At 59.7% G+C, this 21,369-nt stretch overlaps 3 protein-coding genes across 4 annotated transcripts in view; all 3 read right to left on the bottom strand.

Moving 5' to 3' along the window:
• Positions 1–9,980: 9,980 nt before the first annotated feature.
• Positions 9,981–13,951, bottom strand: TMEM82 (transmembrane protein 82). The gene is made up of 6 exons (XM_044236286.1): positions 13,864–13,951; positions 13,654–13,726; positions 13,286–13,460; positions 12,184–12,598; positions 10,735–10,916; positions 9,981–10,447 (listed from the first exon to the last, which is right to left on the bottom strand). The coding sequence occupies exons 1-6, from the start codon at positions 13,949–13,951 to the stop codon at positions 10,334–10,336; spliced, it is 1,047 nt and encodes a 348-aa protein (XP_044092221.1). The 3' UTR covers positions 9,981–10,333.
• An 840-nt stretch (positions 13,952–14,791) lies between these two features.
• On the bottom strand, positions 14,792–18,713 carry SLC25A34 (solute carrier family 25 member 34). Its single transcript, XM_044236285.1, has 5 exons — positions 18,263–18,713; positions 17,608–17,673; positions 17,371–17,523; positions 16,857–16,991; positions 14,792–16,235 (listed from the first exon to the last, which is right to left on the bottom strand). Exons 1-5 carry the CDS (start codon positions 18,638–18,640, stop codon positions 16,053–16,055), a joined length of 915 nt encoding a protein of 304 aa, XP_044092220.1. The 5' UTR covers positions 18,641–18,713; the 3' UTR covers positions 14,792–16,052.
• A 2,381-nt stretch (positions 18,714–21,094) lies between these two features.
• The window catches only part of PLEKHM2 (pleckstrin homology and RUN domain containing M2), a 37,740-nt gene continuing 37,465 nt past the window's right edge, over positions 21,095–21,369 (bottom strand). For both annotated transcript variants that reach the window (XM_044237230.1, XM_044237229.1), the window contains one exon: positions 21,095–21,313. In XM_044237230.1, coding sequence (XP_044093165.1) covers positions 21,179–21,313 — 135 coding nt within the window. In that variant the 3' untranslated portion in view covers positions 21,095–21,178. The remainder of the gene's footprint in view (positions 21,314–21,369) is intronic.

Raw genomic sequence — 21,369 nt, 5'->3', positions numbered from 1 at the left:
CAGGCAGCCTGGTGGACAGGGCCCAGCAGGCAGTCCGGGTCACCTGCTTTGCCAACCCTGGTTCCAGTCTCTGCCTCCCTCCCACCTCCTGCACTCCCGACCCAAGCCAGAGGGGGGAGGAGGAAGCAGAGCCTGGGCCCTGGGACAGGAGATGGAGGCGGGATGGGCCGCCTGGGTCCCTGGAGGCCCGGGGAACATTGCTGGGAAAAGGAATCTGGGTCTGATTCAGAGGCAAACAGATTGTTCTTTTGATTAAAGCCTCTGCTGAGGCCAGAGGAGTGTGGGACCCAGCGCCATCTGGGGGCAGGCCAGGCAGGGTCGAGCTCTCCCCCGGGGCCAAAGCTGCAGTCACCCTGGCCTGGATGGCTCTGGGGCTGCTGCTCATGGAGGTCGTGAGGCGGGCACCCCATCTCCTTCCCCCACCCCTCCTCCTCCTCCTCATCCCAGCATTTCTCAATCCCTTGCCCACTTTCGAGCCTTTCGGGACTCCATAAGATCGACAACAGTAGCCCCAGGTAGAGGCTTCCCAGGTGGCAGGCGCCTCACCTATAGATCTCTCCAAGGAATCTCCAGGACAGCCCTGTGTGGCAGGAATGGTCATTCCCGCTTCTCAGTTGAGGAAACTGAGGCCCAGAGAGGCACAAGACCACACCCGAGGGCCAAGCCAGCCAGTGTCAGAGGAACCCTCCACTACCCCCCCTCCATGTGGAAGCTGAGATGCAGAGTCCTGTGGGGCCCAGGAGACTCACACCCCAGGCTGCCGGAGCCTTGATCAGGCTCCCTCCCCAGCCTGCACCACTGCTTGGAGCACACTGCCCCAGGACTTCCCCAGGAAGAAGGAGGGGGCTGCTGACTGCTAGGAATGGGGAGGACCTTAAGGAGGAAGGTGCAATCCAGGGGTTTGCAAATACTCTAAGCTCTAGAACCCCTTTTCAAGTGCTTCGTGACCCAGAAGCTTATTTAAAACAGATCAAAATGGGGCTGCCCTCCCTCATCGTCGTCATGATATCCCCTGAGCCACTCACCTCACTGCCCTGTAGATGGAACAATGAGGCACCAAAAGTTGATCTGAGGCCTCATCCAAAGTCACACTGACTCCCTCTAGGGCCCAGGCCTCCAGGCATCTGCTGGGAGCTAAGGCTGGCTGGGAAGGGGGAAGAGGGAAGGGCTCTGTGGGGGGTCCAGCTGTCACCACTCACCTGCTGTCCAGCACCCCTGGCTGCCTGTTCCACCTCTGTCGCTGAGCCTGGGTGGAGAGCAGCGCTCTGGTGAAGGCAGTCCCACACCCCACACCCACCCAGAGGGCGGAGGGGTGTCCGTGTCACCTTGGCAGGTGCCAAGCTTCCTGTAAGGGAAACCCAGGAAGTGTGCTGGATGGGAACACATGCCCTTTGTCTGCGGGCTCAGAGAGCCCCTGCTCCCTCCTCCTGTCCTGCCAGCCTTGGACCAGCTCTCTTCCAAGCAGCTGAGCAAAGCGGCTCAATCTTTTATTAGGGCTGTGGCCGCCAAGACCCGGGGTGGCAGGGAAGGCGTGTGGGGAGAGGTTCAGGGGGCAGAATCAGGGCAGTGTGGATGTTTGCTGCCGCCCAGTCTGAGGGGAACATGCCCCTGCTGCCCACAGAAGGCTTAGATCTAGCAAACTCTGGTTGGGCACCTCTGTGCTAAAACAAGTCTAGGAGCTCAAGGGAATCAGGTCAGACACAGTCCATCCTCGTCCCCACGGAACTTACGGAAAGGTGGGGGACATCAGCGTTAACACAAACTAATATAATAATGACCACGATATATATATATAATATATAATGGTGATATGTGCTATGAACGAATGAATCAGGGGCCTACACAGAATAAGAGCTGCGGGGACAGTAGGACCAGGCCTCTCCATGGGGCAGAGAGAGGAGGAGCAGGGGAGGACATTCCAGGGCGAGGGATCCAGTACATAGGCTTTAAAGTCAGATTTCAGGTTAACTCCCAGCATTCTGGTGCTGGCCTGACCTTGGACAAGCTCTTTCCCTCTCTGAGGCTCTGTTTTCTCACCTGTAACATAAGGGAGGGGCACCTGGCTGGCTCAGTGGGGGGGGGGGGGCATGCTGCTCTTGGTCTTGGGGTCATGGGTTCGAGTCCCACATTGGGTGCAGAGATTAGTTTAAAGTAAATTCTTTCAAAAAACAAAAACAAAAACAGGGGGGTTGGATTAGATACCCTCCCCTGGAGACATGAATGCTTCCTTTTGCCAAATTGTTAGGGATGCAGGGGCTGAAAGGACCCCCAGGGCCTGACCCCTTGTCCTTGCCCACCAATGGTACTGCCTGCTGTTTTCATGTCCCCCTCGCCTCTGTTCACACAGTCCATAGGCTTTGCAACTAGACGCGGAAACAGGGGCAAGTTTCCCAGAGCCACCCAGCCCCTACTGGCCCCGAGACCTTGAGGAAGGGAAGCATCTGCCTGCTCAGTGGCCCATCCCCTTGACCTGCTCCGCGGGGGCCAGATGGGAGCCCCAGCCTTTGGTGGGGGTGGGGCCCAGATATACAGCCGCATGAAGTTGTACGTCCGGGGTGGGGCTGCACGTCCACTTCTTAGCAAACAGCTTCAGAAGCTTCCCTGGGCCTCGCCGTCCTGGCTCTGTCCCTGCTCCTTCCTCCATCCTCTGCTCTGCCCGCTGGGAGTCAGATCAGCTCAACACTTATTCCCTGAGCACCTACTGTGTGTCGGGCCAGGCAGGAGGGGGAGCAATTCTGAGAAGCGGGAGCTCCTCGATACGGCGGCAGGGCCAGTGGCCAGTCAAGCACAGATAGGCGTCAAATCAGGATCTGTGAGTCTGGCTCTGCCACTGGTCAGTCGCTTACCTTGGGCAAATCAGTTTCCTCTTGGGGCGCCTGGGCTTCACTGTGAGGATTTGATGGATGAATGTGGCTAAATACGCCTGGTGTTTGGCTGGTGTTCGAAGAGGAGTTCCTTTCCTCTCCCCAGCAGGTAGAGGACAGAGGTCTGGGGAGATCCCGCGAGATGAACGAAGGGCCGAAGGTAAGGCAGAGACTTGGTTCCACTGGAGAATCCAAGGGACATCATGGCTTCTGTCAGCCAGCATCACTTCCCTGGATTCTGGTCACAGTATCTAATTTCTGTTTGAGCAACCCCGCCCCCACTCTTTGTGCCTGGCTGGAACTATTTAAAAAGAGGCAGCATCTTTCCAGGCTGCCAGAATGCAAGCTTGGCACCATTTTTTTATGAGCACTCAGACCAACACGGAGGGCAGGGGATGGCGGATCTCATCACTTAGGCTGCTGGATTCAGCCATGCCTGAAGTCTTCCCTCTGGACCTCTGGAGCCCATGAGTTCTCTTTTTTCTTGTCTTGTCTTCGACAGGTTAAAATTGTGTTTCTGTTGCTTAAAGCAAAGTCATGGTGAAGACTGGTGAGGCCCCATGGGGCTGGATCATCTCCACCTCCTCCTCCTGGCAAACTGCGTCCCTGTCACCACTTTGGAGGAGCCTGTCCTGATTCCTCCAGGCAAGCTTAGGAGTCATGTCCATCCCCTAGATGTAGCCCAAGGCTGCTGGGATGCACCACTATGCTTTCCCCCATGACACTAGGAACAGGACTGTGTCTCATTGCTTTCTGGGTCTCCAGCACCCAGCATGATGCTTGGCACATAGTAGGGACCTAGTAATTCCTATGAAACATGCGAGTTGGAATTGGAGGTCTTAAGTAGCTTCATAGGCAAATCACACAGAAGTAGTGATGGGTGGTGAGCTGTCAAGGGCTTGGGCTTTGGAATCAGACCTCCTTGAATTTGGATCTTGGCTCTCCCACTTATTAGCTCTGTGACCTTGAGCAAGTCATGTGATCTCTCTGTACCTAGGGTTTTCTCCTGAGGAGACAGAGAAAACAGTCAACGCCTCCCAGGTTGGTCTGAAGGCTGGAGGCAGGTAATGCAAGAAAAAATCCATAGCACGGGGTTGTCATCCCTCCATAGAGAAGAGTTGACGTATTCACAGCTCCTTGCAAGTGAAATACAAATGTGCTCCTCTAGTGGACAGGATGGGGGGGTTCATCACACCCTTCCTCCCCTGAGATGGGTTCCTGCTTCGGCTCCCTGAATCAGCACTTCCTTCCCCACCACCTGACTCAGGGGCAGGGCTGGGACTGAGTTATCATTCCTTGGTGGCCCGGCAGGAGGGGAATGGAGTCCACAGTCAGCCTCCGGGCTACGTGCCCGACCTTCACCATCTGCTCAGGGCACTCAACAAATGAGGAAACTGAGCACAGATGATAACTTGCTCAAGGTCACAAGGTTAGTAAATGAGCTTCATTCCAAGTGTGTAGGGAAATGTTTAAAAACCAAGGGGGGAGGGGCGCCTGGGTGGCTCAGTGAGTTAAGCCTCGACCTTGGGCTCAGGTCATGATCTCAGGGTCCTGGGATTGAGCCCTGCATGGGGCTCTCTGCTCAACGGGGAGCTTGCTTCCCCTCTCTCTCTGCCTGCCTCTCTGCCTACCTGTGATCTCTGTCAAATAAATAAATAAAATCTTAAAAAACAAAAACAAAAACAACAAAGAGGGAGCAGACTGGGCCACATTATAGCCGCATAAATTCCCCTCCTCTCAGGCCCCAAGCCTGCATCCACTTGGGCCACACAGCCTCCCAGACCTGGTTGTGACAACATTGTCTGGGTCTTAATCCCTTCCTGGTCCGGGTGCCGAGCTGACCCTGTCTGGGCTGGTGTGTTCCCACGGTTTGCCATCGCTTAGCAAATCAGCACCGGCTCCAGAGCGAGGGGTGGGTCATGGAGGGCTCCCAGCCTTAAAGGTCAGAGCTCCTTCTCAGACAGAGAGGGGGAAATCCTGGTGTCAGTCAGGTCCCTGAGGTCCCTGGGACTGCCCCAAGCCCTCGGCCTCTTGCCAAGGCTGAGCGCCTGGCCAAACACCTCACCGACCCCGTCCCCCTGCTTGAACCCCCATCCCCACTGGGAGCCCCCATCCTTGGCTTTGTCTGTCTCAGCACCGCAGTCCCTGGGACCCCTCTTTACCCCCAGCTGGCCTCCCTACTTCTCTCTTAGCCAAGGTGGGTTTACAGTGACTGCATGGCCTCCTTCTTGTTAGGGCCCCTCTGAGGGCTGCTGGGAGTTCCAGAGTGTTCTGGGAGGGGAGGCGGCCAGATCACACTCAGGAAGCATTTTCCATTAAATGCTCCTGGCACACTGCCCAGGGAGATGTCAGAAGAAGGAACCCAGTCCGCAGGCCTCCAGCAATCTCTTACGTCTTCCTTTAGCCTTCTATCACTAATACCGATTTTTTATTCTTTTTCCTAAAGGGGAACCTTGAAAGTTGGACTGGCCCGGCTCTCTCTCCTTCACAACACATCTCCACTCTGATGGCCAGACCATCTCGCTAGAGAAAGCATGTGATCTTCCCGGGGCCCCCACACAGCCTCTCTGGGGCACCTGCTGCTTTTGGGGGGAACGCGCCCAGCCCTCCTGTGACCTTGAGTGATCCGGCCATGGCCACCCTCCGTGACAGGGTCTCCCACTGCTGCGACCCTTGCCCCTCTGCTCAGCCACACGGACCTTTCTGGAGCCCCTCAGACGCCTCAGCGCCCGGGCTTCCCTACCACTCCCTTGGTCTGGGAACTCCCCCTGAAAGCTGAGGATTCAGGGTCAACAGCTCCTTGTCAGTGAGGCCCCCGGAGCCCCAGACCTCATCACACGCCATGACGCCGACGGTGCCTGCGTGAAAGGGTCCGGTTCTGTCCCCGATGCCTCCTACCTCATTCACCGGGTTCTTCAGGCCGAAAAGCTAAGAGCCCTGGATTCATCTCATTCTCTCAAAGTCACATCTAATTGATCAGGAAGTCCTATGAGCTCTTCACCATACATCCATGTCCACGCATCCGATCCCATCCAGCCACTTCCGGCTGCCTCCATGGCTACCATCTTGGTCCAAGCCCTGGGTTATTCCCAGGGTTATTATCATCTCACATGGGCAATTCTAAATGCTCCTAAACTGGTTTTCTGTTCCTGCACTATTCTACAAACAGCTAGGAGAGGACTCCTTTAAAAATGTAAGTCACATTACATCACTCTCTTGTGCAAACTCTCTGCTGGTTAACCGTCACCACCCCCACCTTGGAGTGAATGGTCCCTGCCCACCTCCACGACCTCATTCCTGACACTCTATCCTCTCTGATGCTCCAGCCACACTAAATTTCCTGTTGTTTCTACAATACTCTCAGCTTGTTGCCACCTCAGGGCCTTTGCCCATGCTGTTCTCTCAGCCAGGCATGGTCTTCCCTCAGCATCTTGCTTAGCTTACTCCCTCTGTCCGTTCAGAGAAGCCCTCTGTGGAAGGCAGCTTTAACGATGGCCCTCAAGGTTCCACACCTTCTGCCCTTCCCGTGTGTAATCCCCTCCTCTCAAGGGTGGGCGAGACTCAGATACTTGCTTCTAATCCATAGAATACAACAAAAACAATGGGTGTTGCTTTTAACATTGAGCTACAAAAGGACTGTCACCTTTGTCCTGCTGTCCTCTCTCTTTCTCTTTCCCTCCATGGCTTGCTCTGAGGGAAGCCAGCTTCCATATTATGAGCTGTCTGTGGGGAGGCCTGTGTGGCAAGGAACAAAAGACAGACACCCCCACCAACAGCCAGAGAGGAACGGAGACTCTCGGTCCAGTAGCCCACAAGAAACTGAACCCTGCCAACAACCATGTGAGTGAGCTTGGAATTAGATCCTACCCGGGTCAAATCTTAAGATGACACCAGAGCCTTGGACAACATCCTGACCTGGTCTGTGAGAAGAACCTGAGCCAGAGGACCCTTCCAGGTTGTGGGACCCAACCCACAGAAGAAGATGGTAGGGGACCCTGGCCTGTCTGCCCTTGGGCCCCAGCAGGAGGCAATGCCTCCCCACTCCCTGTGTCCCAGCTGGGGCTAACCCTAGGGGCTACAGTCTGAATGTATCCTCCCCCTTTTAACTTGAGCGGTCTAATGCGCAGTGGGGCTGGGGTAGGCGTGGGGGGACTAGGGGGGAATCAGGGCTGAGTTGTGGATCCTGACGGAGAATTGACTAGATACAGGAGTGACTGCCACTTGTTGGTAGAGCCTAGCTCCCTACCTGGTCCTTGTCACACAAGCACCTCCTACAGAGAGGATAGGAGCTCGGAGTCGGGGTGGGGGGTGACCGTGCAAGGTGGTGGGTCCCTTGAGCCCCAGCTACTCCCTCAGAAGGTTAAACTCAGAAGGTTAAACATCTCTCTCTTTTTTTTTTTTTTTTTAAGATTTTATTTATCTGGGGCACCTGGGTGGCTCAGTGGGTTTAGCCTCTGCCTTCGGCTCAGGTCATGATCTCAGGATCCTGGGATCGAGTCCCGCATCAGGCTCTCTGCTCGGCAGGGAGCCTGCTTCCTCCTCTCTCTCTCTCTCTCTCTCTGCCAACTTGTGATCTCTGTCAAATAAATAAATAAAATCTTTTAAAAAAAAAGATTTTATTTATTTATTTGACACAGAAAGACACAGTGAGAGAGAGAACACAAGCAGAGAGAGCAGGAGAGGGAGAGGAGAAGCTCCCTGCTCACCTGGGACTCGATCCCAGGACCCATGACTTGAGCTGAAGGCAGCTGCTTAATGACTGAGCCACCCAGGCGCCCCTAAACATCTGACTCTTGATTTCGACTCAGGTCATGATCTCAGGGTTGTGAGATAGAGCACCATGTTGGGCTGGGTAGGGAGCCTGCTTGAGATTCTCTCTCTCCCTCTCCACACTCCTCTTGCCCCCCACCCTGTTCAAGCACACACCCTCTCTCTCTCTCTCTCAAAAAAAAAAAAAAAGAGGGAGACAATAAGTATCTGTTGTTTTAAGCTGCTAAGTTTTGGGACTGCTTGTTATGCAGCTGTGGCTAACACACACACTCTCCTTAGCCTGCTTGCCCCAAGTTCCTGCCACTCTATCGCCTTACCCAGCTTTGTTTCTTGGTAGTATGGCTGTTACTTCTGCATCTTTTCTAGCCCAGAGCCTGGCCCCATGCAGATGTTCAGGAATTACTTGTGAATGAGCAAATACAGGAAGGCACCCAGGAGGTCCAAAGGGGCAATGCCATAGCTCAGAAGCGCCAAAAGTAGGGGGCTCAGGAGGGAGGAGTCTGGCTCACCCCAATCCCAGCTGGAGGTTACCATTCTCTCTTACTAGAGACTGGGGAGCCTGGTCTTACACCTCCTCAGCAGGCTGCTGGTCTGGGCCCAGGATTCGGGAGCTCATGGTCTCTGGAGGAGAATGAGTCCCAGCTGCACACTCCACTCCAGACCAGACCTTCTGTATTTCCTCTGCTCTCTGGACTTCAGGCCTGTTTTTCTTTGTTTGGTATGGAGATTTCCTAAATGCCTCACTTAGAGTGATCTAATTTTTATACCCTTGTCAGACTTTTCACAAAAATAATTTAATAGATAAGAAAAGAATCCTATTCCAACCCACGTGGCTTAGTTTTTGTTTGGAAATGGTCCCCGTGTCCATAAAAAGGAAAGGACCGCCAAATCTAATCCCCTCCCAGCACTGTCCCCACAGGGTCTCTGGCTGTGTTGGGGGCCAGGAGGCCAGGGAACCTTCCAGCAAAAACACTGGGCCTGAGTCGGAACCCAGTGCCCAGTCTGGGTCTGGCAAGGGCTGGCCGTGTGCCCAGCTAACTGAGCCATTTCCTCCCAGACTGGGGCAAGTTTCCTGCCCAGAGGGAACTGAACACGCTCCCAGGCAGAGGGGGGCTCCCCTGGATTGGGGGAGGGGGCAACCACAGGCATTTCCCCCCACCTCAGCTACTTAGGAGCTGAGAGGCCTTCCTGGGGGTAGAGCAGGGAGAGTAAGGGATCAGAGATTGTGTTTGAGGTGGCCATTTCTGGAGGAAGGAGCTGAAGCCACCTTGTCCAACTTTGGGGCCAGCCTGCCTCTGTGTCCCAGGTGTGCCCCGGGGGTGGGGAGCAGAGAATCCTATACCAGATGCTGTCTGTCTGGAGGCAGTAACCTTTGGGTGACCGTGGTGGCCTTTGCTGAGAAGTGAGGCTCGCCAGAACCTGGAATCCTCCAAGAACCTTCTCGCCTCACCTCCTCCCTGGTGTGTCCTCTGTCACTCCCGGACAACCTGACCCCCGTAGTCCCCTGGACACCCCCTAGCTAGGAGTCTTCTTTGCCCTGCAGGGCCCCTCCTCGGAAAGGGCCCTCAATCCCTGTAGCCTCAGGCTACTCTGCTCACAAGGTGACTGGAACCACATTCCAGAACCTTCCAGGAATGGATCTGCCATATTTTTTATGTGCACTTCTGTTGGTTTTCCCTGGCCCCAGTTTTTCAATGAGAAGAGGGTAGCAGGAAGCATGCAAAGCACTTGCACTTTGCGGGGCAGGCCACCTGGGCTCCAGTCCTGGCTTCACCACTAACTAGCTCTGTGAACATGAAGAAGTTACATAACCTCTCTGGGCTTGTTTCTGAATCTGTTAAAAAGGGATAACAGTAATTGTCTCTTGGGGCTGATGTCAGAACGAAATGAGATTGTAAAAGTGCTTGGCACGTGGTAAGCATCCTACACATGGCCATTTTTCTTCTGATTGGCTCAGAGAGAGGCAGCGACCCACCCAAGGGCACACAGCAAGTAAGCAGAGGAGCTGGTACCCAACCTTTTCCCAGATACTCTGTGGTCTCCTGGGCTGGGCCCTGCAGGAGAGACAGGGCTGAACGAGGCTGAGATGGCAAGGACCCTCATGGTCTTGGACAGCCTAGGGTGAGACGGGACACAGACACTGTCCATCACGACTGCAGGTGGGTGCTGGACCACGAGTCCTTGCCACTGGGTCCCCGTTGCTTCCTCAGACACATCAATATGGAACTCCTGAACCCCAGGGAACCCAGCCCGCATGTATCCCCGGAACCTGCCCCAGCCAGAAGGGCTGTGTGGCCTCAGAAAAGCCTCTTTCCCTCTCTGTATGTTCATGATTCTAAGCACAGGTTGAGAAAAATCCTCTTTATTATTGTTCATGGAGGAGGTGAGGGAGGCCAGAAAGGGGGTCATTCTGAGGACGCAATTCTCCCTCATTCCCCAAACCTCCTGGGGAAGGAGGGTCTGAGGGGTTGTACCCATTGTCCATCCTGAGAAAAACGGGGCTTCACCCACTGGCCTCTGGTGCCCCCCTTCGGAGGCTGCTAGCTCCAACCCTCCCTACCAGGAGCCCCCAGCGCCCAGCTCGAGCTCCAGGTGGGGGCCAGCTTTGTCCCTCTGCCTCGGGGCAGTGCCCTGGGGTCAAGGCCTCCAGAGGTGCCCGGGTGGGCCTAAGACAGACTCCGAGTCCTGGCTAAGGCAGGTCAGGAGGGGGCTGGGCCCCGGGGCTGGGTGGCTGCTGAGGGCTGGGCAGCTGCTGAGGGCTGGGGCTGGGACTCCCTTGCAGCAGACACTGTCGGCCTCTGGGATGGAAAATCCTGAGGGAAGGTGGGGAGGGAAAGATGGAGGACACCACTCAGTTCCCCCATCCTCTGGTGGGGGACTTCAGGGCCTTCCCAGGTCCCAGGGCCTTCCTCCAACACGGGACCTCTGAGCGGTCAAAGGTTAACACCAGGAGAAAGAGGGGATTTCAGCTCCTTCTGCCCCACCCCAAGAAAGGTCATCCCGGGTCTCCTTAAACTTGGGGCGTGTTGAGGCTCCTTGAGCTGTCTGGGGCAGGGCTCAGGGTCTGGGGGGGCGCTCGGGGAGGAGGGCCCATCTGTACCTGGCAAAGGTCCAGCAGAGTGCGGCTGCCCGCCAGGCACCAGAGCTCGCCCAGCAGGGACAGGACGACTCCCAGGAGGTCCAGCCAGCTGCCCACGGTCAGCAGCAGCACGAAGAGGCCGCCCATGCGCACCAGCAAGGTCTGGGCGTGACTCTGCAGGCCGGGGTGCTGCCGCTGCTCCTCTATGGGGGTGGGGGGAAGGGGGTGCTTGTCCCTGCCTGCCACCATACCTGGAGCCCCAACCTCTGGTCCAGTTGGAGTGGAGCCTGGACCTCCCAGCTCCGCGCCCCGCCCCCGCAGCCCCCTTCCCTCCCTCCCTCCTCCCCCACCCCCACTCTCTGAGCACCAGCCTCCTAGGCTCATTGCTCACCTCCAAGCCTCCTGCTGTTTTGTGCTCTGCTTGCAGTGGGGGTGGGGGAGCACTCCAGCTCCAAGTGGAGGAGTCCCCACCACTACCACTGCACTCCCACATCTGATGCCTCAGTAAACCCTGGGGACACTTTCTGCTAAGTAGATCCCCACCTGAGCCCACCTCCACACTCCTGCTGCCCTGCCTAGTCCCAGCTCCTGGCTTCTGTTCTTGACTTTGTAGGTCAAGTGTCTACTTCATGTCTGTTCAGCAGCTAGTGACCTTCTAAACGGATCAACAAGATGAAATCTCTCCTTTGCTTACATTCTTCCCAGGACTTTCCATTGCATTTGGGGTAAGCTCCAAACTCCTTACCTTGCCGGTGAGGTCCTGCCTGATAGGATGCCGGCTCTCCAACCCCACTTCACCTCACCCCTCACCTGCTCCTGTTCCTATCCCGGAGCCTTCCAGGTCTTCTTTTTGTTCAGCAAGCACACCAAGCTCACTCCCACCTCAGGGCCTTTGCACCTGCTGCTCTCTGCCTGACTGCACTTCCCTGTCCTGCCCCATCTCTCCCCTGCAGCCAGTGGTGTTTCCTATAGCCCACATCTGACCAGGTTGCTCTCCCCTACTGAATACCTGTAGTGGTTTTTCAGCAGATGGCCAGCCAGGCTGATGAGGGCTCCCTATCAGGCCCCCATGCAGCTGGCCAGCCTCATCCTCTCCCCATTCCCTTGGGATGACAGCCACACTCCATTTTTTTCAATTGTTTGATGGTGCCACGCCCTCTCTCACCCCTGGGGTTAGGCATGTCTGGTTCCCCCTGCTAGGACCTCCTTCCCACCACTTCACACCTTTCCTGCCTGGCTCGTACCTATACAAGCTCCATCTCCTCAGAGCTCCCACAGCACAACACACCCTTCCCCCGAGCTATTCTCTGTGGCTTCTGTTGCTAGACAGGCGCGCTGGGATGGCAGGGGTGGGGTCTAACCGTGGGTGGCCTCCCCGGGTCCCAGCATGGTGCTGCACCCAGGTCAGGCCACGGGATGTGAGTGCCGAGTGGCCCAGCTGCCCCCCAGGACCCCAGTGGCGGCCCCTACCCTGCATGTAGATGACCAGCAGGGCGTAGCAGATGACGAGCGGCGTCCAGAAGCGCACGGCATCCGAGGTGGTCGGGAAGTCCCGGTTGATGAGGGCCACAGCCGCCAGGTCACCCACAGCAAAGGCCACAGCCAGGGCGCGGGCCAGCAGCCTGGGGAGGCCGTGAGCGCCGGCCAGCAGGCCCAGGCAGACCCCGCAGTAGTGCTGGCTGCTGTGTAGCTCATACAACTGGCAGACGTGGCGGCAGAGGCGCCTGGCACCGGTGCCCAGCAGGGTGGCCAGCCAGAGGCCCAGCAGCAAGTTCAAGGTGCGGTGAGGGGCACCCTCCTGCAGGAAGCTCAGGCCGCAGGTCAGCCCACAGCCCAGGGAGTACTGGCTTACGAGGTACAGCTGCAACTTTTCCCTCTCGGAGCCCTGCGCGGGGTGGGAGCAGAAGAGGGGCACAGTGGGGAGGGCTGGGGGTGCAGGCCTCCGGCTGCTTCTCACCAGGCACACAGACCACTCTGTAGGAGGCTGGAGCCAGGAGGAACCTTGGGAATTGTTCCCCAGGAAGGAATATTGCCTTCAAGTCAAGCCCTCCTGGGACCATTTCTTTCTGCTTGATTTCCCTCACGAATGTTACTTGGGACCCACGTGCTTACTGAAGGTTGGTGGCTCGGAGCCTTGAAGACCTGGATTCAAAGCCTGACTCTACCTCTTGCTGGCTGACCTGGGACAAGTCGCTCACCCTCTCTGAGCCTTAGTCTGCCCACCTGTGAGATGCAGGTCACAGCAGAGCTTTGCCCCCTAGGACTGTGAGGACACGCGAGATGACGCACCCAAAGTCGCTGGTGGGCGCCTGCCTGGCACATGGGGGGCACCACAGCCGGGAGCTGCCACCGCTCTCTTCTTGGACTAGGGCTGCAGCCATTGCGGGCCACTTCGAGAGCAGGTGAGCAGGGGTCTGTGCTCCCAGTCCCAGGAGGCAATCTGTACTCTCCAGTCTCCAGTCTTACAGAAAGGGGGTGGCGAGGAGACAGGGTGCTCCCGCTGGGCCCCCCGCTTCCAGTGAAAACTAGGGCCCAGGGCTGGGGAGTGACTCACCACCTCCGGAAGTCTTACCTGGCTCAGGGAGAGCAGAGTGGACAGAGCTCGGAGGGAGAACTCAAGCACCACCAGGGCAGCCACCCGGGCCCCCAGGACGGTCAGGATCAAGGCCAGCCCGGCCAGGTGCACGGTCTCCAGGGAGGCCCACTGGGCCTGCAGCCGCTGCTTCTCCAGCTGCCGCTCGGGCTTGCTGTGGGGCAGAGCGGGCGTGGGCAGGGTCAGAACCATCATCCTCGGCCCAGGCAGCGGCCCTGGGCCCCCAGAAACACTCTCTGGGGATGGAGTTCTCACCCCTCCAATCCTCCCCACTGGAGGCAGGATTCGGCTGGGGGGTGGGCGCTCAGGGGAGGGGCCAGGAGTGGGCTGGATTGGCAGACACTCACTTGGCACAGTTCACAAAGAAGTAGACCTTCAGGAGGCTGTTCAGGACCGAGACTCCACTGGCCCCGATGAGGCCTGAGGGCAGGAGGGAGGCCAAGCGCGTTTGGCAGGGTGAGAGGCGGTGGGAGACCCACATGGGGGGTTGTCCACCCTGTGCAGCCCAAAGCCGGGGCCCAGGGGTGGGGCTGCGTGGGAGGCGGCGCGGCGCTCACCTTGAAGGACAGAGTCGAGGAGGCCGGAGCCCCACTGGAGGGAGGGGAGGCTGGGGAGCCAGGAGGGGAGGGGTGGCAGGGAGAACATGGCCGCTGGGATCAGCCCCAGCCCCAGCCTCCGGCCAGATCTGCACCAGAGAGATCGACGTCATGGGGCAAAGGTGTCCGTGGAGGGAGGGGTGGGGCGGGGAGGGGTCAGAACCTGGGTGGGGGGAGGTGAGGGTGGAGATGGGGGAGGGGAGCGGCCAGAAGTGGGGGGTCAGAAGTCCGGGAAGAGTGGGGTCAGAAGTGGGAGGGGGGAAGAGGGGAGGAGAGGGGAAGGGAGGGGCGGGGCGGGGAGGGGAGGCAGGGACCTCAGCCTTCTGGGCCGCAGGGTTGTGGGGCCTTGAGAGCCAACCGCTGCTCAGGGGCTCCACATCTGGGCAGCACGACGTGGGGACCGTCTCCAGCACTGGTCCTGGCCTCTGTCCCCGCTCAAGTTGGATGCCCACTGTTTCGCCTTCCTGAAGCCCCAGGCATCATTGTTGCCCTGGCCCCCAGCCTTGCTTCTGGGCTCTGCCCCTCAGCCCCAGTTCTGGAAGGGGCCGTCGATGTCCCTACAGCCCGAGGCTCAGCGCCCCTCCGCCTGTGGCCTGGAAGGTGGTCTGTCCCCCCCACAGCCTGAGGTCTGGAGGCAGGGGCCCTCCCACAGCCTGAGGCTGAGATCCAGGTGGGGGGCCCTCCTCTCCCTCAGCCACTGTGCGTCCTTCCCCGACGGTCCTCTCCCTGGCCGCTAGGTGGCAGGCCTCCATCGGTTGGACGCGGTAGGGTGCGGCTGGCCTGCCCCAAGACTTTTGGATCCTCCTTCCCCAGAGCGAGGGGAGAGAGCCAAGCGTTGGGGTTCAGGGGTGGGGGAGACGGAGGCTGCCAGCAGAAGGGAGTCGTGGAAGTAAACAAAGTAGAAAACTTTATTGGTTTGGAGTGTGTGCTAGGGGTACCCCTGGGAAGAGCAGACATGGGGTGTGGCGGGGTAGGCGGTTCAGGCTGCTTGACCTGGGCCAGTCCTGTCCCTTCCAGGGACTCGGTGTCCATCTCTGAAGCACACAGGTCAGCGGGGGCCTGAGGGACACGCTCAGCGGCGGGAGTGTGGCTTCAGCTCAGGGAGAGGGCCCCAGATGAGGACACCGGGCTCTGCGACTCCCCTAAGCAAGTCACTTCCTTGCCCCGGGCCTCAGTCTCCCCACCTGAAGAATGGGCATCGCGAGAGCTCCCTTTCAGAACGGTCATGAGGATTTGTGCAAACGCCCACAGTGCTGGGCATCTAGGAGGCCCTCGTAAAAGCTCTCGGTGGATGACACAGGCTGAATTATGTCTCCCCCTCCCCCAGTTCTAACCCCCAGTCTGTGACTGTACTTGGAGATGAGGTCTCTGAAGAGGGAATTATGTTAAAAGGAGGACTTTAGGGCAGGAGCTAGTCCAGCATGACCAGTGTCCCTAGAAGAAGGGATTCGAACACAGACACAGAAGGTAGACCGTGTGAGGACCCTGGGCCGCCAGGGAGAGAGGCCTCAGAGACACCAACCCTGCTGACACCTTGACCTTGGACTTCCAGCCCCCAGAGCGTGGACAGCATCTGTTGTTTGAACCCCTGGCTTGAGGGGCTTTTTGATGGAAGCCTGAGGCCTCCCCATGTGCACAGTGACACGCAGGCTCTCCAGCCGCCGTGGTCCTGGCTCTTGCCAGAGGCCCCAGTCTGGGCTGGGCAGAGCTAAGTTCCAGTCCTGGTTCTGTCCCTTCAAAGCTTTGTGGCTTTCTACCTGGTGAGCCTCAGCGTCCCCTGCTAAGAGAGGATTTCACCGTCTCGCACTGTTTGAGGACCAAGCAAGCCGATGCGTGTGAATGACCCCACTCGGGGTAACGGTCACGACCCGGAGCGGTTATTATAATCACGGGTAAGGCTATGGGATGAGGTAACCCAGGCGGAGGGAAGAGAACTTGCCAGAGAACAGAGCAGCTGGTGATCCAGAACGAGCAGCTCCGGCCCCGAGTGGGCCGCCGTGGGTCTGGGTTGACCAGAGCTGCCCACACTCTCCTTGGACGTGTGGCCGGGGCTGGGCCTGTGGCCTGCTCTGAGACGGCCATTCCCAGCCGGAGCGGGCCGTCGCTCCCGGTCCCGGGCTGTGTTAGGAGATGGGGACGAGGGATGCCACCTAGGTGCCCTGGTGCTGGCTTCGCGCGGCCAGTTTCCGGAGCTCATCCCAGAAGAGCATGCTGAGGATGGTGTGGGGGCCCAGGCGCAGGTAGGCTGGGCCCAGACCCTTGTAGAGGGCCAGGGGGCCCTCCTGCCTCCAGATCTTCACCAGGCAGTCGGCGAGGCCACCGTACAGCTGGCCCTGGGGACAGAGGCAGGGTGGGGGGTCACTGCTGGGGTCATGGGGTTTTGGCTGGTACAAGTGGGCGTGTGTCTGTGTGGAGGGGCCTCTGCGGTACATCAGCAGAGAGACTGTCCCCAAGCTGGCAACGTACAGAAAGGTGACCCCTTAGGCTGTGACATTTAAGATGAGACCTCTTCCTCCAGGTAGCCACAGCCCATGCCCGGGGCCCATGATTTGGCTAGTGGCACGCGAGTGGAATTCGTCCCCTTCTCAGCCTTTGGAGGGCACCTTTGTGTTGAACACAACCTGCGCGATGGTATGTGGCGGGCCATGGAGTCAGGCCTAGTTGGGTGACCTCAGGCACGTCACTAGATTGCCCTGATCTTCCGTTTCCTCAGCAGGAAAATGAAGGTGGTTGTGAGGGTAGAATAAAGTGCAGGTGTGAACCTGCTTTAGCCCGTGCCGGGGACGTGCTCAGCAAACCGGCCAAATCCACGTGTCTTTGTGTATGTCACACATCTGCGCGTCCCTGGTTCTGTGTGTGTGTGTGTGTGCGTGTGTGTGCCCGCACGCGCGCGCGTGCACACTGAGGCACGCTCTCCAGCTCCCCGCATCCCCCTTGCACCCTCCCCTGCTCACTCGGCCAGTTCCGTCCACGGGCTGATTGTAGAGCCGCGTGCTGACCACGTCGAAGGGGGTCATGACCACGGCCACAGCGACACTGCTGATCATGCCTCCAGCCAAGGCCACCAGCCAGCTGTCTTCTGGGAGCCACTGTGGGGATGGGACAGGCTCTGACCCCTGCAGCCGCTGCCATCTCCCCCCACCCCCCTGGTGCCCACCCTACCCTCCCAGTACTTGCGGGCTGGAAGAGTTGGGGGAAAGGGAGCAGACCAGGCCCCTCCAGCCACTCCCCCAGCCCAGCTCCTTCACGGCGTCAGGGCTCCGGCCCCCACCCCTGCTGGGCACAAGGGCAGAGCCGGGGTCCTCAGCTCTCTTCAGGGGCCCTGTCTGCCCCTCCCACTGGCCTTGCCTAGGTGGGCGTCCAGTTGGAGGTGTCGGGATGGGATGAGGGCCCACACAGGGAGAACGGAGGCAGAGGGCCCGATTCTGTCGTGTCTGAGGGTGGGCACGGGTGTCCCTGGCTCCTCACCTGTTGCTTCTGCACCCAGGCCTTGGCAGAGGCAAAGGTGGCCAGCTGGGCGGCTGAGCCGACCATGACCCTGGGCACGGCCCCACCCACGCCCCGCCATAGCCCTGCCAGGCCCTGCTGCCGCCAGATGGTCTCCAAGGCACCCAAAACACTCTGTGGGGAGAAGGCACCGGGTCACTGGGCAGCCCCTGCCAGCCCACCCAGCCCAGGGGAGCTCTGGGGAGTGACAGTCCCTACCTGGTGATGGTGCTGGTGCCCCACAGCCATCGCGGCCACCGTCTGGGCCTGCAGCTGTGTTTTGACCTGTGGGAGCAGATGTGACAGAGGGACTGGACAAGCAGCGGCCCGACCTCCAGACCTCCACGAGCCCACACCCACTGCGTAGGGGGGATGGGGAACAGGGTTTGGTGGGGAGGCTCTGCAGTTGGCCTGGGTCTACATCTTGGTGTGACCTGGGGCAAGTCACTTGACCTTCTCCCCAGCCTGCCCGCTCCCACTGTTCCGAGGACTAAGTGGGATGGTGACTATTCAGCCTCTGGCCTAGTCCGCGGAGGCCTCGCTTATTCTGAACTTGCTGGGCCACATAGGAAGACGGGCGTCCACGCCGGGTCTGAGCCAGCTCCCGCCCTGTCGCCCTCTATCCCCTCCCCTGACTCAGGCCCAGTGGGGCAGGGACCCCAGGAGAAGGAGCATGGGGCAAGGCTCCGGGGCTTTGCACCCAGGGACAGATTCCAACCCCCACGCAGGGATGTTCCCGGGAGCGTCCCCGCCCGGCCCGCCCCACCCCGCCTGGTACCAGAGCCAGCCTGGAAGGTTCCAGAGGCGCCCACCCTCCCTTCCCCACCGGAAAGCTGGGTCATGGGGTGGTGGAGGTTGGAGACAAGGCACTCACCAAGTAAGCAGGACTCCCCACGAAGGCTCCCAGTGCCCCAGCCACCGCGCCCGCGACCACCGTGCCACCAGGCTGCTGGGTGAGGCCAGCCTGGCCTGCCAGGCTGTAGCAGTAGAAGCGGACGCCGTTCATGAGGCCCTGGTAAAGGAGGCCGGCAGCCAGCCCCTTCTGCAGGCCACACAGCCCGTCTGCACGGACCACAGCTGCTACCGAGGCCAAAAAGCCCCTGTAGGGCCGTGGGTAGGTGCCGCGGGCCTGCAGCTCCCCCTGCAGTTGCAGCCTCGTCTTCACCACCTCCAGGGGGTTGGTAAAGACGCAGGCCAGGCAACAGGCCGAGGCGCCCAGCACCAGGTCCACAGCTGGGGCAACCGTCTCCATGGCCTCTGTTCCTGAGGCTGGCCTGTGCCCAGGTCAGGGGCCTGGGCACAGGCCCTAGGGTGGGGGCGCTTAGGCTCTCTGCACCCCTGCCCCGCCACAGGGCTGGGGATCGACGGGGCCTGGGGCCATGCCTGGTGGGCAGAGGTCCCAGTCGGGTAGGCCGGGTGGCCCCTGGTCTATCTCGGGAGTCCACCTGCTCTGCTCAGCCACTGGGGCTGGCGGAACCCGGGACACGCCCCCGCCGGCTCGGACCAATCCCAGCTCTCTCTGTTCTCCACACCTCCCAGCAGGGGTGTGCCTGGACCCTGGGATCTGGGGAAAAGGTCACCTGGGACAGGAGGCTGATTGGGGCGGGGGAGAGGGTGCCCGTCAGCGGGGACACCTCCTCCAGCTTTTCTTGTCCTCCTGCCCTTCCTCTGGCCCTGGGGCAAAGGGTACTTCTGGCCTAGTCCGTCCTGCTGCAGCTCAGAGCCCAGGGCACAGGGGCGACTGCCCAGGGAGGGTCCCGGAGCCGCGTGCCCAGGCAATGCAACCACTGCCCTCAACCCCCATGCACCGTCTTTGCGGCGCCCCTTCCCCAGCCTCAGTCTTCCAGCCCAGCTCCCACGGTCTCTGGTTCCACTGTCAGGGAGAGCGGCGGCGGCAAAGGGCTGCTCGAGCCCCGTGGACCTGGTTTTGAATCCCAGGCTCCGCTGTCATGTGTGACCCTGGGCAATCACTCCCTCTGCCAGCTTCGGTCCACTTGTAATTTGGGAATATTAATCTGTCTCAGAGGTTTTTTGGAGGGCTAGAGATGTATGAACAGCACACCTAGCACGGGGCTCTTCCCGGTAAATATGGCTCGCATTCCCCCCAACTCGCCCCTCTCCCAACTTCTGGCTCCTTTCTCCCCATCCCTGCCTCAGATGACTTCAGGGCCGTTGAGCCGTGTGTCTCAAAGAGTGGCCCGAGGCTTTGGTCATCACCCCATGCGGACTTGCCCCCCAGCCCTGCCCCCCTTCTGGTGGGAGCCCCTTCTGGGCCGTAGGTGTCTGGAGGAGAGGCCCTGGTGTGGAAATGGCTCTGTGTCAGAAGGGACCTCACACCCCTGGGAGCCAGCACCACCCTGGTCTCTGTCCCCAGGGCATCCCTTCTGCCATGGACACCCCGCATCACTGAAGCCGCCATGCTCCACAGCCTCCATGCCCACCCTTCCCAGCACCTACTCCTTTTGTCCCAGGTGTGAGGGCCCGGGGGGGGGCACTGCCAGGTGCTCGAGTGCCTCAGGCTCCCCTCCCCTCCCCTGCCTGCACGTGTTAAGCTTGGCAGCACCCTCTGGTCAGCCCCCAGGGCAGTAGCTCAACAAGCCGTCTGGGGGCAGCTTGGACTCTCGGGTTTATCCCGGCCCTCGCCCCCAGAGCTGGGGAGGCTGGCCGTGGAGACAGGCCCTGGACTAGAGGAGTGTCCTCCCTCCCCTGGGCACTGCAGGAAAGAGAGCAAAAGTCAGGCCAAGAACCCCTCAGGGCCTGAGCTCCAGAGAGCAGCACCGGGGCAGTGGGTGAGCAGGCGCCCAGCGTCAGCACACAGCAGCTGACGGAAGAAAATCAGGAATGAATGGCCGAGCGGCTTTAGATGGGGAGGGGAGAGGCAGCGAGTGGGGGCGGGGGGTGCAGAGATCTCCCACCCCCAGCCCGGTCACAAAGGGCCAGTGACAAGTCCTGGCAATATAACGTGTCTATTTTATTTAAAAAAAAAAAAAAACAAAACCCAAACCCAGACCATCTGACCCCTTCCCCCAGGGGGTCTGGCTCCAGCCAAGCAGGGGACAGTCAGGAGGCACTCTCTGGGATGCCAGACTGGTGGGCTCTGCCCCACTCCGAGCCCTCCTCCCTCTCCTTTGCTCCCGGCAGGAGGAGACAGCCTGACTCCTGGGTCCTCCTGGCACTGCAGTCTGGGGAGAGTGGGTGCCTTGGACACACAGGGCCTCCGGGCAGCCAAGGAGGGGCTGCCCAGCCCCCCACCCCAGCCCCCAGCCGGGCGCCCTCCCCGGCAGACAGCAGCGCGGCTGGGGCGGTGTTAGTGAGGGAGCATGCATGGAGGCCCCAGCGTCCGGCTTCCCTGCGCGGCCAGCTGAGTGTTCAAAAGTGAACGAGGATGGTCAGGCCTTGGCCGGGACCCCTGACCCAGGAGGGGAAGAGGGGACTCCTGCCCTCTCAGTCCTTCTGCTCCCCGCAGAGTAGGCACGACTCTCATCGCCGTCCTGGAAAGGCAGACGCATCCGTACATGCCACGCGTACGCAGAGCCCATAGGGCTCAGACCCTCCGCCCCAGCGCTCTCCAGTCACCGCCGGCCGGGCGGGAAGCCCGAGAGCGTGGAGGACCCGTTCTGTATCCCTGCGAGGGCAGAGACCCTGGCTCGAGCCCCCATCAGTGCTTCTGTCCCCCAGGGCGGGAGTGGGCCATGGAACACAGGGGCAACCCTGGCCCCAAGCCACACGAGGGGACAGCAGGAGCTGCTAGCAGGCCCCTCCTGGCCCCGGGATGCCGACTGGCTCCGCCTCAGCACCAGGGGTCCCGGGAGGCTCTGCCCCGACACAGGCTGTCGCTCCGCTGCCAGGCGCTGTGGATGAGGCTCAGGGCATCCTCGAACTTCTTGTTGGAGGCTTCCTGGATGGCCTTGTGGGGGAGGTCCACCTGTGGGGATTCGGGGTAATCTGAGGGCTTTGGTCCGGGACCCTGCTTTCTCGGGC

This window comes from Neovison vison, chromosome 2, assembly GCF_020171115.1.
Source record: "Neovison vison isolate M4711 chromosome 2, ASM_NN_V1, whole genome shotgun sequence".
NCBI classification, from domain to species: domain Eukaryota; kingdom Metazoa; phylum Chordata; class Mammalia; order Carnivora; family Mustelidae; genus Neogale; species Neogale vison.
This window is presented reverse-complemented; position numbering and strand designations above follow the sequence as displayed.